The sequence below is a fragment of the Mastomys coucha genome, unplaced genomic scaffold, assembly GCF_008632895.1.
Source record: "Mastomys coucha isolate ucsf_1 unplaced genomic scaffold, UCSF_Mcou_1 pScaffold14, whole genome shotgun sequence".
NCBI classification, from domain to species: Eukaryota; Metazoa; Chordata; class Mammalia; order Rodentia; family Muridae; genus Mastomys; species Mastomys coucha.
In genome coordinates, this window is record NW_022196896.1 from 75767480 (window position 1) to 75786338 (window position 18859).

Genomic DNA, 18859 nt, shown 5'->3' on the forward strand with positions numbered 1-18859 from the left:
ATATGAGGTGTCATAATTTCTTTGGTAGCACTTGATAAAGTGAAATTGTTTATATATTTATGTATTCTTGACTGTTCCAGGTAAGATAGATTATTCACTAACCATGGTTCCTGGCTCTTCTCACATCCCCCAGCTGTGAGGGAGAGGTAGCAGTGCTCCCTATAATGCCATGGCTCTTCAGAGTCTACTTGGGTTGAAGGAGTATAGAGCTCCTTTCCCTTAACTCAAATACTTAATACTGGTTCTACTGTTATTCGTGAACCCATGCCATTTACCACACCACACCAGTACTACCAGTGTTTTATGACTACCTCCAGAGTTGATACAATGCTTTATTGACAATGACCACATATGTAAATTTTATCCAGCCTGTACAGGAAAACAGGAGTTATAAGTTCTATTGTCTGTCACTGTCAAATTCTAACGATTTCTTCCTTTGACCTCTTTAGGTGTTATCTGCTGCCTAGTTACCATATGATCATTTCTAGTGTTGACTGGACATTTACCTTCCACCATTCTACCGAGAGAAGAGATACATGAGGCACCCATGGAAGACATGAAATGCTGTCCAGGTCAGCATGGTCCATGCTCAACACATAACCCAAGATAGGAGTCTACATGTTTCTAAAGAGTTTGTGGGCATAGAAAGCCACAGAGACTGTCAAAGAGATGTGCAAAGCTAGAATGCAGCTTGACATAAGCTGTGCAGCCTGTGTAGGAGGTCCATGTGACAAGTGTAGATGAAGGACACTGGCTACTGCCCTGCTCTCTTGGGGTTATAAACTAGAGTGGACATGATAATCTAAAGAGCCTATAGATGTGGCTCCAATCCAGGAAACATTGAAGTCCTGAATTTGTCCTGTGCGGTAGAAATGGCAGTCATCCCATATTAGCATGTGAGCCTCATCCCAGAGACCCCCTCCCCCAAATCATTCAATCATTTACCATCTCTTGGAAGAAATACTATGCTAGCCAGCATAGCTTCTCTCTTGGGGGATGTTTGCTTCCCCTCTGTATTATGTAGAGGCTTAGAGAATGCTCAGCAGAGAAGTAGGACAAAGGGCCTGGTCTGATGGGAAGCATCCTGTCCAGGTGGCTGTGCTAGAGAGGCTGCTCCCAGGCACCGGATTGTTATCTATCTCCTGAAGATAAGTCAAGGCATTGGGCCTGTGACTTAGCTTTTCTGCTCTGTTCCTCTCAATAGCAACTGCCTCACACAGTCCAGAGGCTTCTTGTTAAGCTGTTGCTGAGCACCTTCTATCGTTTCTTCCCTGATGTCCTAGTTGGGCAAACTTCAAAGATGTGCTTTCAGGAACTCTCTACAACAGAGGGCTGCAATTTTTGAGAGTGAATAGCCACATCCTTAAGGCATTGGCATACATTCATGGGCATTAACATTGTGTGTAAGAGCTCTCTCAGTTTCATAGCAGCAGACTGAGCTCTGAGAAAGAGCAGTCAGCTCATGGGCTCTACACTGAGTAAATGCAGATGGAAGTCGAGGTGGTTATCATTGCTTACAGAGCTCATATGAATTGATGAACGTGGGCAGCTTGTCACTTCAGGAGAAAAATGGAATCCGGCAATTTTACTGGAGCACTAGGAACTATGAATTATGACTAGTAATGTAAACCTATTTTTTAAAGTCTAGTCCTAGTCAAAGAACAATGAAAATAGTGGCTGTCTCATTGCCTTTTTGTTCCTACAAGAAACAGATAAGAAAGCATTGGTATTCTAAAGCCATAGATCAAACACTGTAGCTTAAGACTTTTAGAATAGCAATAATTAGAAAGACATGCATCTTTTGTGGAAAAGTTAATACTTATTATTTCTTCCGTGTTGCTATGGAGAGAGATGTAACGATCAGAGGGTGGAACTGCTCTGAAGCAAAGATGAACGCCAGGCTTTAGTTTCATTTTAATCTGATTTCTTTTGCTTTCTTATTTTCCTTTCCCTCCCTCTTCTTTCTTTTCTCCTCATTCTCCTTTCCCTTTTGGTATTCTTCCAAACCCCCTTGAAACCCTATTGGGTCTAAATAGATCACTTCCTTTATGGGTAGTTACTTCAACTTGATCTTTGAGAGTGAAATTAATTGACTCTCTCTCACAGCGGAGACTCCTGGAGAATCCATCTGTCCTAAGAAAAGTAGGTGTCTCAGGTAGAACCATAGATCTGATGCAAGCTCTGTCCGTGATTTAAAAATCTCTGGGGATAATAGTCTGTCTTTGTTTCAGGGATGATTCATTGCTTATGTCTTTGCTAACTCTTAGTCAACCATTAAGGAGAACGAGCCCCACCTGTATGTAGCTGGGACAGTGCTACAGATTTGAGTTGTCACTAAGGAAAAATCTGGGAGATTAAAAGAAACATGACTTTATTGATTGGTTATTTAAATTTAAGGAGGAAATATGAAGATGAATATGCATCTTTTATGATCTTTTTCTTGGACACATACATAAGAAAACTGTTAACTGTGGTTATCACTGAAGTGTATAGGTGTGCTGGGTTGGGGAGATAGTTCAGCAGATGAGAGCACTTGCTAATTCTGTAAGCAGGAAGACTAGAGGAGCCGAGTTTGAATCTTTAGGTAAAAAGCCAGGCATGTCTCATGTGCTTATAACCCTAAGCGTTCGAGGATGGAAACAGATAGTTTCCAAGAACTCTTTGACCCCCACCCTAGGCTTTGGCTAAGTGAAAAGCTTGATAGAGAAGAGGAGTTCATATCATGGTGGGTAGGATGCAGGGAAAATGGTGAGAGAGGAAGATCATAGGACAAGATACAGTCCCCAAGGCTGCACTTCAGCGAACACTTCTAATTAGGCCACACCTCCTATCTTTTCAGAGCCTCTCAATAGTGCTGTCATATTATGAGGTAATTAAGAGATAATGCCATACATTTGACTTGCAGTATCTATGTTTGGAAGCATCTCTACTAACATGTAGTGCTCTACTCATCTTCCAGGTGTCTTTCAATCCAATTAAGTAGACAGTTAAGATTAGTATCATGACAAAATTGAAAGAAGTGGGGTTTAAACAACTTAATTCCCATTAGCGCATCTTTGGGTCATATTATTCTGGATCCTTACTATGTTCTTCTATGGATTCAATAAAATTCACAGATGACTCTCAGATTTCCCTGCATCTTAGAGAATGCACCATACATAATTCCTGGTCTATGTGTAAGCCATGGTTTGAGAGAGATGATCTTGAGGGCCTGACTTAACCGTAGGAGACTTTTAAAGGCATGTGATCCTCTCTGGTCAATTAAAAAAGATGCAGACAGCCAGGCAGTGATGGTTCACACCTTTAATCCCAGCACTTGGGAGGCAGAGGCAGGTGGATTTCTGAGTTCGAGGCCAGCCTGGTCTACAGAGTGAGTTCTAGGACAGCCAGGGCTACACAGAAAAACCCTGTCTTGAAAAACAAACAAAAAACAAAACAAAACAACAACAACAAAAAAAGATGCAGACCGAGATTCAAAGCATGGAATGGGCTGAAGGTGCCATTATTTTCTTGCTGGAGATTTGCTTAGGGATTTTGGATGCATCTAGGAGTGAAGACTATTTCCCAAATGACATCCAGCAAGGGAACAGAGCAAGCAGCCTCCCATGCAGGGATCTGAACACTGGAGAGATCAGAAGCTGACGTCTCACTGGCAGGCTCATAGGCTTTGAGCAGGAAAACCAGCCACACCATGCAGATTTCTGCCCTATAGAAAGAATTGTGAGCTAATAAGTAAATTCTGTGTAATGTCACTATTGCACAGAAACAGAAAAGTAGTAGTTTTCTGTAATATTTGTATTTAGGAAAATCAACACAATAAGGCTTATCAGAAAAGTGAAATTATATTTTTCGACCTACTTAATATCATTTAATTATATTAAAAAATAATAAATACACATTTTAAAACTAACAAGGATAACAGTGTATGGAGAACTCAAGCCCCATCAAAGTTAGATGTAAAGGTACAATATCCAAATCTAAAGAAGTAGTATTTTCTCATAAATTTCCATTTAATAGTTTTATTTATTCATTGCTGTTATCCTAGCAAAAATATTATACACCACTATGAAATGTCAGTGCGTTATCATGGGAGAAAATCCCCAAAGTTAAATATGCATGCATGAACACACACACACACACACACACACACACACATTTCAATACCTTTGACATGGGAGCAAATGAGTCAGTAGTTTATTTCAGGCATGCTGAGACCCGGGGCTAGGAAGGTCATACCTATTTGCTTCACTACCATCTACCCTGTGAACTCAGCACCTCCCTTGGGTCTTAGCATATAGTCTACGCTCAATACTGACCTGTCAGCTGAGACAACTGAATACACTTGCTGTCAGTGTTGTCTTTTAAAGGCTTTACAGGTTCTTTCACTCAGTCTCTCCTATCAGTTGGTTTCACTACTTTAGAGCAGTGAAACTTCCCATTAATACAGTTTTACTTTGAAAGTCCAATCATCTCCACTCACCACCGTTCACCTTCCTTCCCACTCTATTCTCGATATTTACAGAATCTATTATGGTGTCAATGGTTATGACCCTGGACTACACACGTGGAAGCCTATGAACTAACTGCATTAGGAGGTGGAGCCTGTAAGGTGTGGTTAGACCACGTGGCTCCAGCCACCTGGGTGGGAATAATGTCTTAGGCCTTCCATCATAAGCCAGACAGCGAGGCCTTTAAAGATTCTCAATCGTTTGCTACCCCATCCTTGGGTTTCTCTGCCTTTAGAACTGTGAGAAATAAATTTCCGTTGTGTATGAGCCACCTAGTTTCTGGAAGGTCTGAGACAGTAACTTTCAGAGCTGAGCTCCAGATTTACCACTCAGTGCTCTCGGCTGTGGGCACACGGTCTGTGAGAACAAGCAGCATTTCTCTCTGGAATCGCTGGTCCCCCTGGTCTGTGCTACAGTAAGTTCACATTCCCTTTCGAGGGAATTCTCAGCTCTTCATCACAATCTAGAGACAGAGAGTGTCTAGGTGGCACAAACAACACAGGGCTTCATGCAAATGCCTGACAAATAGTGTTAACAAATAAAATGAAATATATATTGAAAAAATGCTCTTGGCAGATAAATATTCTTTATGGTTGTTGGATCATTCATGATTAACTAATTTCATTTAACCTTTGTAAAGTCCAGCTACAAGGTAGTTGGAAAGATGACTCTAGTGTCTGAGAACAAAGTAATGACAAATATAACCATGAATGTTTTAGTTTTCATTGCTGACATGAAATCCTCGACCTAAGCAAGTGAAGAGTTATTTACTTAGGTTCAACGTCTCAGAGGTCCATTCCATTGTCCTTGGCTTTATTAATTCAAGACCCATGATGAAACAACCTAAACGCAACAGGAAATACCTACTTTACAATGAGGAAAACCAGAATAACCTCTACAGCATTGGTTCTTTTTTTTTTTTCTTAATGATTTATTTATTTATTTTATGTATGTGAGTACACTGTAGCTGGACAGATGGTTGTGAGACTTCATGTGGTTGCTGGGAACTGGGCTCCCTCTAGTTGGCTCCGCTTCGGTAAACTCCTCTTGCTAAGTCCCTGCTTGTTCCAGCTCAAAGATTTATTTATTATTATACATAAGTACACTATAGCTGACTTCAGACATACCAGAAGAGGGCGTCAGATCTCATTACTGGTGGTTGTGAGCCACCCTGTGGTTTCTGGGATTTGAACCTAGGACCTTTGGAAGAGCAGTCAGTGTTCTTACCAGCTGAGCCATCTCGCCAGCCCCACAGCACTGGTTCTTCAACCTTCCAATTGCTGGGACCCTTTAATACAATTCTTTATGTTGTGATGAGACTCAACCAGAAAATTATTTTTGTTGCTACCTCATAACTGTAATTTTGCTGCTCTTATGAAACATAATGTAAATATCTGAATTTTCTTATGGTTTTAGGCTACCTCTGTGAAAGAGTCATTCTATATCTCCTGAAGGGGGTCTCAACCCACTGGGTGAGATCCACTGCTCTAAGCAAGAGTGCCAAGGTTTACATCGCCTCCCTGAAAAGTAGGATTCAACCCTTCAACACATGAGGCTTTGTTTTGGGGCACATTTCATATTCAAACCACAGTAGTGAACTAAGTGGTGTACTACATCATAATCCAGATCCTTCGTGTGCTTTCTGTGCTTGATTTCAGGGCCAGTCCCCTAAGCTGTGATACGGCATGTCTACATGCATCCTAGGGTGGCTACTTCTTTTTTGTCTATTTAGAAACTTGAAATTATTGATTTAAAGGCCCTAGGAAATTGAATTTACCAAGTAGGGCTTACTCACTAGACTATTTCCTCTATGTCCTTAGGGTTCTGAAGATAATTGCCATGCAAATAGCCCTCAGAGACCCAGCTAATCCTTGCTCTTCCTCAGAACGACAAGTGGTTGCAAGCATAAAAGGTTTTCTTTTAACAAAGGACATCATGACCCTGTGCTAAATCTGTATCAGTTTCTTTCTCCAACTCTGAGTTTTGAAGGCTCAATTTAGCATCCCAAAAAAAAAAAATTGAGGCATGTTCTTCCCCTTCTGTACCTCATTATCAACAAGGAAGAGTTGAAGAACAAATGTTGGCTGGCAATTTCACCATGATGCATGGCGGAGCAGAACACAGACTTGCTTTTTGTCATCTACAGGGTCCCCAAGTTATTGACAAAAGCAGATACTTTTCAAGGGAAATACAAACAGGAAAGAATCTTCCCATGTTTATTGAACCAAGTCTATTCATCCCTGACATCTGGGGGGGGGGCGTGCTGCTGCAGGTAACTCACACATGTCCAGCAATGCTGATGACAAAGGACAATGTCTTCTCACTAATGAACATGTAATCACTCCAGTGTAATTGGTTTCTGCTCCCTTATCACATCAAATAAACATCAAGAAGAGCAATCTTTTAATGCATCCAGAAAGCAACAAGAGGGAATGATCTTAAAAGATCCAGCAGGAACAGTTTTATGCTTTATGTTCCCTAGGAAGGTTTTTTTGTGCTCTTAAGGAAAATCTGATCCTATTGCTAGCTTTCTATTCTGGTGTTTATAGCCTTCAGGAAAGCACAAAGAACCCCAGAGCCTTCCTCTCTAGAGATCAAGAGTCAGAAACTGATGGTCTGTGCCTGGACCACATCCAGCCAACAAGGATTGATATTTGATGTGTACAGTGTGCAACTGCTTAAAATCATTTGAACTACTTGCCAAAAATTAAAAGCCAGGAGATTTTCACATTATACAGAAATCCAAATGTTGGCTCTTTCAGTGAGAAGTCATCCGTGGCCTGGTTCTCCTCATGGCAATTGGAGTTGGGTAGCCTTGGTGGCTTGTAGAACTCCTTTGTGGGAGTTAGGGAAAGGCATGCCCCCCACCCCCCAGCATACAAGTTGTAGGCTTGCTTTGTCAGGAAGCCGGTATGTAATGGCTTTGCCACAACTGGCACTACCTGCTTAAGCTGTTTCACTTCTGTCTGAGCCCTTTAGATATTTAAGTTTGAGACCACGGCCAAAGCCTTTGGAGGGAGTTGCGGCCTGCAGCATACTCCTTGATGAATGAGTGCTGGCCTAGAGCCGTTCCTTTGCTTTTTTTTTTTTTTTTTTTTTTGCCCATAGAAATGGAGGTTCAAGCATTTGTCTGACCTGGCCCTGTTTTTTTCTGAGAACAAAGCTTCATAGTAATGTAGAAATTACATTCGTCAGAAGGGCTGCATACCATCATGGCCCACTGACCTTCCAAACTGTTCTTTCCTATCCTGTGCTAATTGTGCTCTTTTTGTCAGTCCATGGGAGGAGGTATCTGAGCAGATAATAAAAATTTCTCAGCAGCCAGGCAGTAGTGGCGCATGCCTTTAATCCCAGCACTTGGGAGGCAGAGGCAGAGGCAGGTGGATTTCTGAGTTCGAGGCCAGCCTGGTCTACAGAGTGAGTTCCAGGACAGCCAAGGCTACTCAGAGAAACCCTGTCTCAAAAAACAACAACAACAACAATTTCTTAGGAAGGACAGAGGAATGTGATTCCCACCACATAAGCTTGAGGTGGACCTCATGAGCCATCTTTGAATGAGCAACTTGCAGGATCCACAGGTTGTCGACAGCTCACTTTTAGTAAACCCGGTCCCAAAGTGAGCCCTGCATTCCCTGATAATGGATGACACTAAGGACCTAAAGAGCTCCTCTGTGACCTTCACAGACCTGAGAATAGAAGTTTCCTCTATAGTTTTCCAGAATCCACTGTGTGTGCATGTTTTTTAAAGCACTGGAATGACAACCATGAGGATCATTTGTGGACTGCAGCTGTCTTTGATGCTATAGAAGTGATACAGTGAAGTGAATGGCAGACCGTCCGAGAGCTTATAAAGCATGTCATTGTTGAGGTTTGGTCTGTTGCTATGTATTGTAATGTTCAATTCTGGTTGCCCCTGGGGACAAGCAGATCCTCACATTCACCAAGGAACCTTGTTCCTTAATTTGAAACTTGGTTGAATAATGACGCCTATAGCCTGCAGCTGAGCGGAAGAGAGATGGGCAGATCTTTGGTTTCCAGGGCTGGAGTCTGAGGCAGGGACCACAAGGACAGAGAAGAGAGTGAAGAGAGGAGAAGAGGGCATGGGATAGATAAATCCTGAGAACATGGCTAAGAGGGCATGTGCCAGGTAGAACATGGCAAGTCGTATCTCAGAGTTATTGGTAGGGAAATATGAAAATAGCTTAGGATTGATATGTGTCCAGTTCTAGTGCTATCTAAGGCTTATTATAAATATAAAAGTTCTGTGTCATTTTTCTGGGAATTACACAATCTAAGGCAGGATAGAAGCTTCCAATTAATATTAAATATTTACCACAACAATTCAGAGCAAGCACAATCATGTTGTAACTAGGAGTCCATTTTGGCAGAGTGGACTTCAGACTGTAATTGAACACTGATACTATTTAGTAGTTAGTGGTTATATCACATGACTATAGGGCAAGTCATATGACTATAGCCCTTAAACAAAAAGCAGTTAGTCCCTATATCCATGCTTCTACACCAATGGCTGCAGCCACGGGTCAAAAAAAAAAAAAAAACCAGAAAAAGAAAATAAGTATTAAAATGCTAAACCATTTGGTATAAATCCTTGTGTGAAATGTGTGTATTACTAGGGCTTGAGAGATGGCTCAGCAGGTAAGGGTGCTTACTGCTCTTACAAGAAGGCCCAGGTTCAGTTGCCAGCATCCACAATAGGCTGCTTACAAACACCCATAACTTCAGTTCCAGGGAATCCACTGCCCTCTGCTTCTCCAGACACTTGCAGATATGTGGTACATAAACCAACACAAGCACACATGCACATTCACACAAATAAGAATAAATAAATGTTTTACAAATGTGTTTTATATTAGAGAATAGTGATCTAGAGGGAATTTAAAGCACCCAGGAGGATGTGCAGAGGTTATATGCAGATAGTATGCCACTTTATAACATTCTTGGATTTTGGTACCCACAAGATGGAGAGGCTAGGAGTGTTCTCCAAACCTCTGAGAAACACGGTATCTATGTATTTAAATGAGAACATGAGGAATGTTTAAAAGTCTATGGAGTCCCTCCTTTTTAACTTACCAGGTGGAGTAAATTAATCACAAACATCTCAAGTTCTCACTCCATTAAAATGGAAGAAAAGCAGTGCTTTCCCAGCAGGATTCTGAATAAGTGAGATCATGCTTATTCTAGTTGTGTAGAATTGCTAGACACTGGGGTGCCTAGACCTGAAGTCAAGGGAACTATAAAAAAATTATTGGTTCTGTCCTTTTGTTCTTGTGTACTGCACAAAGAACTTAAGGATGTCAGCAAATGAAAGATAGTTGTCTTAGTCAGGGTTTCTATTCCTGCACAAACTTCATGACCAAGAAGCAAGTTGGGGCAGAAAGGGTTTATTCAGCTTACTTCCATGTTGCTGTTCATCACCAGAGGAAGGCAGGACTGGAACTCAAGCAGGTCAGGAAGCAGGAGCTGACCCAGAGGCCATGGAGGGAATGTTCCTCACTGGCTTGCTTCCCCTGGCTTGCTCAGTCTGCTCTCTTATAGAACCCAAGACTTCCAGCCCAGGGATGTCACCACCTACAAGGGGTCCTACCTCCTTGATCACTAATTGAGAAAACGTTCCCCCAGCTGGACCTCATGGAGGCATCTCCCCAACTGAAGCTCCCTTCTCTGTGATAACTCCAGCCTGTGCCAAGTTAACACACAAAAACAGCCAGTACAATAGTAAAGGTTGCTTTGCTGTATAAATATTTAACAAATTGATTTTTACAGTGGAAAGTATATAAATATATGAACATCAAGCCATTTGCTGAAGGTGTGACTTCTTAATTGGGGCAGTTTAGAGTTAAAAATAATTTGAGAGTTTCAAACACTGCACGATAATGCAATGGTTAAAATAAAGACTAAAAGTATCTGTAATCGTGTGAGTTTTCTGCCCGTTCCTTTTAGGAATGAGTTGTCAGCTGTAGGATTCTTTATCTGGACACCAGATCAAGCAGCACACAAAGGTCGCAATGCCAATTTCACCGGCAGTGTGTTTTGCAGTGCTGGAGTCTTGGGTTTTAGGGAAAGACTTGTGGTTGCTATGGAACTGTTAATAATGACTGCTGCCTGCACCTCCATTCTTCATACTCCCAATCTCCAACATAAAATCACTTAGATCTGGGCTGTAGGGCAGTAAACAAACTTTCGAGCAGGAATTAACTGGGCTCGGGCATTAGTGTCTTAATGTAGGAGATGACTTTCATTATAACCTTTACTTAACACTGGTAGTTTAGCTATGAAGGAGCTTCTATTTTCTTATAGTGGACGGAATCCTATAAAGCCCAAACTTCACAGGGATGAGCACTGCTGGGGGCTTTCAACAGAAAATTAGTCCTGAAAAAGTATGGGTTTATGCAGAACTAATTTTTATCAGCAATCTATCTTTATCTTCATGTAGAAAAGGAACTGGATTAATTAATCAAAAACTGGGCTCTTAAGTCAGAGAAGACATTCCTGTTGAACTATCTTTAAATTTAAAAGAAATGAGTCTCATAGAGAAAAATAACATTGTTGCTAGTTTGTGTGTGTGAGAGAGATTTGTGACCCATGTAATAGAGGCCTCTAACTCCTGAGTCATGTTTCTAAGATACAGATCTCAGTCCTTATTAATGTGTAACTGATATTTGGGGAACAGTAATCGAGTTCTTCAGCTCCAGGCACATAAAGTTAGGGATTGTTTATTGGATGGGTGGGAAGAGGACATATCTAATTTGGGGCTCCACAGCCTCACCAGTATGCAAATAATTCAACAATAATACAGAACGAATAGGCTCTATCTCAACAACTGCCGCTTGCTCTAGTCCCTCTGGTGTGTGTTTCCCAACAATTATCTGGCCTAATTCTCTGTTTTATTGCTTGGGATTTTAAAGCTTTGATTGTGGAACATAGAATAAATGTGATTGTTCAGTAAAACATGCAGTTTCCACTGACAAGTATCTAGTGTATAGGAATAAATGAGAAAGTATTTTTTTTCTTTTGCAATCGGAAGTAGAAATGTTTTATGGACCGATGAATCCCCACCTCTTCAGGCACAGTGACAGTCACTCCATAGAAGGTGCAGCAAGCCTGCTTCGGGTGCTATGTGATGGCATCCATGTAGTCTATGGCACTGTAGAGGACAAGAGTGTATCTGAGGGACTGAACTGCATATAATGAGAAGCTCAATGGATTGAGGCTTGCAGGACCATTGGAAGTATTATAAGGCCTTTGCAAGACTATCAAATGCAGATGGAACTGTCAAATTAAGCTGCTGCAAAATTCAGATGCTGTAGAGTCAAGGCAAGGCAGTGTCAAGAAAGGTAAGCTTGAAGAATAAGTGTTGGGTTTCTCAATGAGATTAAGGGGGAAAAGGAAAATGGAGTTAATAGGGGAAATCAAGAGTGACCCAATCAGCAGGACTGGTACCTGCAGAGGAACATTTTAAAGTAAATTTTAAAGTAAATTAGTAAGAGTGTTTTGCCAAACGAACTGACATCGTTACATACTTTTTAATTTTTGGTTTATTTAATCTTTCACACAGGCATTGTTAGTTCAACAATTAAGTATTTGGGGTTACATGAATTACAAAATAGGAACACAGCCGAATACGTTACACCATCAACACCCATTATCTACCTCACTCCTTTTCTGAAAGTCAGAGCGCAGCCTGGGACTGCTGTCTAGTCACCACCGAGTGTAGGACCACTTGTGCCCAGTAAGAGTAGAGAGTTTGAGCTCTGGGTCTCCCATCTTTAGACTGCAATAGAACAAAGCATTGGCATTTTGTAATGAAAAATAGATAAAGCAACTTTTTAGTATGTTAGAACAAATGTACACATGGAATAACACACTAGCATGCTTTTATAAGCTAAAACATTAATATCCTGTGAAATTAATGTATAAATAAAATGTTACCTGGAATGAAGTTACCATTATGTGTTTAAAAAAAAAAACAACAGCATTTTACTGTTCTTAAACATGCAAGTTTGAATACCTCATAAACCTATATCAGATTTGGAATGGAAAGGTCATTTCAAAGTGGAAAATATTAAAGAATCATTTGATTGACATTCCCATAAAACAGTACATACTACTTATTTGTTCCAATGTTAAAGAGACAACATCCTTTTGAGCTTTTTAACAGAAAGATATGTACTGCCCTTTATTTAGTGAAAAGAACCACAGTTTTTACACCAGAATATCTGGTTATAATACTAGACTATGAAAATATTGAGACGATAAGATATATTCTTGCAAGATATATGAACTTCTTTAGTATTGTTAAAGAGCAAAATAGGTTTAAAAATGTCAGTAGTTCACTTTTTAAACACATTTTTTTCTTTTTGTCGCCATTCTTTGTCCTTCATTTCTCCCACTTTCCAATCTTTTCATCTTAATTTTCTATCTTAGCAGTCCTGGTGCTATTAGCTCACTGTCAGCACAGCCTTTTAGCACCTTACAACAAACAATGGTTTCTATAAGAGAATAACCAGCTGATTCTTCTGCTCTATCTTTTGTAAATGTTTTCTTCTTAAAATAAAGAGTATATTCTCAGCTTACAGATTTATGTAAATTCCATATTACATACTTGAAGAATAATCATTCACAGAATACAGTAAGAATTCACTACATTACTCCTATGCAAGTGGATAGAATGGCCAAAAGGAAAAAAAAAATCACTTTTTATAACTACTACCTTAAATATCCTCCAGTTTTTCTAACTAAGCCAAAGAGATAGTTGATTTTTTTTTTTAACTGCTCCAATTCTTTCTTCTTGCAATCTTGGAGAAATTCTATAGAAATAGAACCTACGAGCAAATTAGAAATGAGATCCCTGGCAGTTTGCTTCTGTGATCCCATCTGTGTTTGAGGCTACTATAATGGTCAGTGATTAAGGCCTGGACAGTTACAGTACGGAGCTGGTGGAGATGAAGAGGTGCAGGGTAGCTTCCATGATGTGGATGCACCTGAGCGAATTGCTGAGTGCAACTGGCCCAGTGTTCTGGCTGTGTACTCAGGCGGTCTGATCCACATGCAGCACAGCTGGCTGGACCGGTTTCTCATTGGATTCCTCCATCTCCTCGGAGTTGAGCTTGTAGCCACTCTCATAGCGCACCTGCTGGGCCTGCTGCAGGGCCACCGGCTCCTCTTCTTCATCTTCCACGATGGTCAGATCTGCGTTACTGCCCACACCTGAGTTGTTCCCTCTCAATGCTGACTTCTCAGCATCTTCTGCGCTGCCCTCCACCAGGCCACTGGGGAGGGATGCTTCAGAAAGACCTTCTGTGAATGAGCCCTCCTCACGGTCCTCCTGCATCTGGTCTTCCAACTTGGTCTCATTTTCTACAGAGCTTTCTCCCTCTCGGACTTTCTTACGACCAAAGGAGAGGGGAGAAACCTTGAAGGGGGAGCTTTTCCCAGAAGGTGCTTTCTGGTGGTTGGACGTGAGCGATTTCTTAATCTTTTCTCTCCTCTCAACAGATACGATCTTTGTTCCCAGCTTGTTCATCTTTTTCTCGATGTTTTGGCGAGAAAATGCTTTCTTGAGGCTATCCACTTTCCTGAGGCTGGATCTTTTTATTTTTTCTGCCCTGCTTTCTTCCATCTTCTCTTCTGCACTATCTTCCAGGGCTTCCTCATCACGGGGCAATTCGTCATCGGAGGAGAGGTCCACGTTGTGCAGAGTTTCCTCCAGGGACTTGTTCTCATCAGCAAGCTCCTCCTTGCCTTCTGCAGCGCTGGGAACTGGCTCCTTCACAAACACACTGGCAGGGATCTCACTTTCTTCCTGTAAAGAAGGGCAGTGTGAGTTTATGAGAATAGCATATTGAACAAATAGCCCCAAACTGCTGTACCTTGGGTTTGTGTTCTAGGCACTGCACATGACAGAAGCAAAGAAGAGGAAGCAGTCTTTCTAATTTGGGTCCAAGCATTCACCTTGGGCTGGATAAGGCCAAGGCCTGCCAGTGGGAATACCATGACGTTTAACTGGCAAGGGACTATCAGTGACAGGCAGAGGGAAGTGGTCTGACTCATTCATGTAGGCCAGGAAGCTGCCCAGATAAAGGGAATAAAGTAAGTTATAATGCTGTGAACCCAGAGGCCTCTCCTGCCTTCCTTCAAATCAAGGAAATGGGGTGAGGGCAGGGAGGGACATGGGCATAGCTTCTGTCAAAAATCCCACTACAAAGGAACACAAAAGTCTAGCTGAAAAAATATATAAGGAGGCGAAGGAGAGCACTAGGGAGTCCTTAAGTTCAGGACCTTGATTAGGTCCCCTCTTCTTCCACTCACACACCACATTCCCCAATACACACACACACACACACACACACACACACACACACACACACACACACACACACAGAGTGAGGAATAGCCTTCCCTAGGTCTGCTCATGAAGCCTTGTGGTTCAGAATGTGTTCTGCTGTAATCAGTAAGGGGTGGAGATGAGGCATGATGTGTGGCCAGGTATAGCATCAAACCCAAAGTATGAAGTATCTTCTTTGGACCATAAAGCTTTGGCTTCACACCCAGCTAAAGGTAGAAAAAAACCTACTCTCTCCAGGCTCCCCAGCTTCTCATGTAGGGAAATGCAGCCATCTACAGAGTTTTGGGGAATGGCAGAGCCAGAAAATTTGTCTCTAAAGTATAAAGCTGGTTGCTGAGAGATTTGAATACAGACAGATTTTAGCCACATTCTATAAGAGCACCTTTGAGTTTTAAGTGTTTTATTTTTTCCCCTCACTGTTACATGGGAGTCCATTATCATGGTACTTACATGTTTCCATCAAAAAATAACAGCACATGATGGAGAATTGTGGCAGGAAGCCTGGAGTCTTTGCTGTACTGCTAAATGGCCGTGTGTCTTCAACAAATAGCTTAATCTCCTTGGGTTCCCATTCCTTCCAAATGTGAACTGGAGGATTTGACCTAGATTAGCAGCTTTCAAAATGCACTCTCAGGGCCATCAGGGGTTCAGCAAGAATCTAAGCAGGGCACAGATCCAGACTCCTTTCCACCTATGCTGCACCCAGAGCCTCCAGATGACCTGATTGCATCTCAGCCAGCCCAGCACAACTTGGAGGTTGAAAAAAGTAACTGCAGTCTGTGGATTTAACAGTCTACCTGTCCTTCCTGATGGCTATCTTTCACAGGGCTAGAAGATGATACACAAGCTAAGGTAAGAGGGAAAACCCACCAGTGGTCTTACATAGTATTGAAGTATGTATGCATCCTGTAATACCAACCGACACATTAGTGGTATGGCTGTTATGTGAGTAGCTAACTGCTTTCTGATTGGATTTCAGGCCTGCTTCAGAGGAAGGAATTCTGTTCCTGGAACTGCAACTCTGGTCAAAGCTAAAGTTATGCTTGGGGAGATCACAGTTCCTAGTATTCTGCTATTGTTATTTTGTTAAATGGTCATGACGTCAAAGTAGCTTTTAAATATTGATGTTTGTAATCGTAGACCAGGCTCATTCTGATTCTTGGTCCCAGAGACTTCTCTTTGCCCTGGGCAACAGTCAGTAGAAAGATACATAACTGTTCCCAGCATTGAGAATAAGAGACTGAGTGCTTGGTTAGATCTAAATGGGAATCTTTATAATTCCTCCTCCCTCCTCCAAGACTCAGATAACATGGAGGAAGAGAGGTGGAAAGAATGTTAAGTGCTAGAGGATAGGAAGAAGTGCTCTGTCTTCTGTAGGTCATAGCTATCACACTCATGAACCCAGAGCAAGTGGTGTTACCTGCCCAAGACCCGCAAAAGATTCCAAATTTCAGCATAGTGTAGCTGATCTCTTACCCTACTGGTAGTGGATAATTCCCAGGAATTCTTTTTGATGTGGACTTTTGAGGAGAATAGTTTGTCATGTTTCTAGATGAAGTTGATTCTGATCCATGGGCATATACTCCCTAGAAGGATTTTTATCTTTTCTTTACCATTCTGTCTCAACAGGTCAAGCTTAACAACCACTCATTAAATGAACACATTTGGTAAGATGACTTTTAAAGAAGCTCATGAAGGTACCTGAAGTGTAGATTTCTCTATATGGGGCAGACTGGAGGGATGTAGGAGAATGGGCCTATTTAGATTTGTGTCTAGAAGGAAGTTTGCTGAGTGCTGGTGACACTGTTAGCCAAAGCCTGAGGGGCGCTTTCCCCCTCTGAAAGAAGGATTTTGTTTTCAGTGGATGGATGAATATTACAGAAAGAGGTAGACTTACAGAAGTAGTTAGGGCTCTGGTGGCTAGTCCTGAAGCAGAATTTCTCCTGGGGTTTGATTAAGAGCATTGAGGAGATTTGGCAGTTGTTGCTTGCAGGGAAGGATAAAAACTCGGTGAAATGTTATTAAAAGTCCTCAGTGAGGAAAGAAGGGATTCCGGCAGCAAGCTGTAAAAACTAAGCTTTAAGGTACGTTGTCTATACCATAAGCTCTCAGGGTAATCAAAAGCTGTAGATCGGATAGTTTTTAACAAAAGGGAGAATTAAAATAAATTTTAGTTTTTCTTAAAAGTAAATTTTACTACCAACACTGAGCTCCTACTGAGTCTTATGGCTCCGTTGTTCCTCTTCTCAGGCATCCTTCAAGGATAGCTCTGAGGAGAGCACATTAGAAAATGAATTGGAATATCAGAGGTAGATGCAGGCTGCATGTGGGGTTGGGGGTGGGTGTGAGGGAAAGAGGAAACCCAGTAGAATTCTTCTGTGAAATGTAAAAATGTATAGGAAAATTTACATGAGAGCTCTTTGATGCCAATTATGGAATTAACCCAGCAAGAGAAGAGATAATCCAGAATAAGTTGACTGTGTCTTTATGCAACTGGAAGCCCCCGAGCAATGACTCCTCAACTAGCTGTTGGGCCTCAACTGTCATTTTAATTACCTGGGAAATATTCTATTGGCAAATATTTTATGTTCTGTCTACCAGACAGTGTGTATTTTGTGGCTTCCTTTGGCATCTTCTTTGAAGGCAACCCTTTTCCTTTCACGGAAGGATTTGTAAATTTCCAAGCACACAGATCTCTTTCTTTTTCCAAAACATTTGTTTTAAATCAGAAAAATAGCAATTCCCTTCTTTCCAAGTCACTCCCTTATATAAAGCATACAAAGCGCGGTGTTCAGCTATTTGAATAGTGTTCTATGCAAATAGGATCTGCTACTGCTGCTCTCTTACAGGTGCATACTATCTACTATATAATCCTCTTACACACCTCAATGAAACACCTCACCTTCACATGTCTACAAGTGAGGGGACACCTTTGTGTCCCCCTCCAGTTGTAATGTTTGTGACCTGCTTTCTTTTACAGATTCCCGGACTGGCAGCTATTTTAAGGGTGAGGCTAAGCACACATCCATAACCCTGCGGCCGCTCGCTGATGCTAGCTACTCGTTTGTCAACATGGGGTGTGTGGCTCCCTGAAATGGCACAGAGAATCCCTGTGGTTTATTTCCTTGGACAGCTCTATTGAGGAAAAGCCTTTAGGAGCAGCTGGTTATTTGTCCTTTGTTTTCGTAAAAGGTCCTCACCCACCACTGATGTAGGTGTTCCTGGTTCTGACCTTTCACAAGGACCCTTAGGAGGTTTTCAAAGAAAGGGAATATTAAATAGTAAACTTCTACCATATATGATAGATATGTTTGTAGCATTCAGGGAATGGAACAAACTCTTGAGAAGTAGCATTTTCCTTGCACTCCAGCTTGTTTGCTATTTATATCGATCCTTGTGAACTAATAGTCCCAGTTGTGCATGTAAATATCAACACAGAGAAACCTGCCAGCTTGCTGGATACTTTTTTAGTTTTAAGTTGACCATACAAATCTCTGCACATATACAGATGTGCAAACTTAAAAACAAAGGGCTCTATGGTCAGCATTAGGAAAGAAAACCAACCTTAACTAATTTAAAAGCTCCAATAAGAAGAGAGAAGCCAGCTGTTTGCTCTCCTGCCACTCACAAAAGTAACAGGGACATGGTAGCATCCTCCTGGGATGCGAAGAGCACAGATTTGTGTCCATGGAATAGTTTCTTTAGTAATCTCTAAATACTAGTTATTAAAATGAAACTATGCTACCTGACATTCTGATTTATAGGTCTCCTTTACACATTGATGGTTTTCTCCAATTTGTGTTTCTGAGGTATAGATTGCCAAGTGGATAAAGCCATTGATTAGAACTGCACCCGCAGGGCGGCTGTTGGTGGAATCAGCAAGTCATAAGAATAAAATGCATTACTTATAATCCCTGGGCAGTCTTTCACATTCTAGAGGATTTAAAAGTCTCATTATTTTCAGTGTTATCAAGGGTTCATTTGT

At 41.4% G+C, this 18859-nt stretch overlaps 1 protein-coding gene across 1 annotated transcript in view; it reads right to left on the minus strand.

Moving 5' to 3' along the window:
• Positions 1-12046: 12046 nt before the first annotated feature.
• Cavin2 (caveolae associated protein 2) overlaps positions 12047-18859 on the minus strand; it is a 12889-nt gene continuing 6076 nt past the window's right edge. Inside the window, exon 2 of the mRNA XM_031367443.1 lies at positions 12047-14331. Within this exon, the coding sequence (XP_031223303.1) occupies positions 13558-14331 (774 nt within the window). The 3' untranslated portion in view covers positions 12047-13557. The remainder of the gene's footprint in view (positions 14332-18859) is intronic.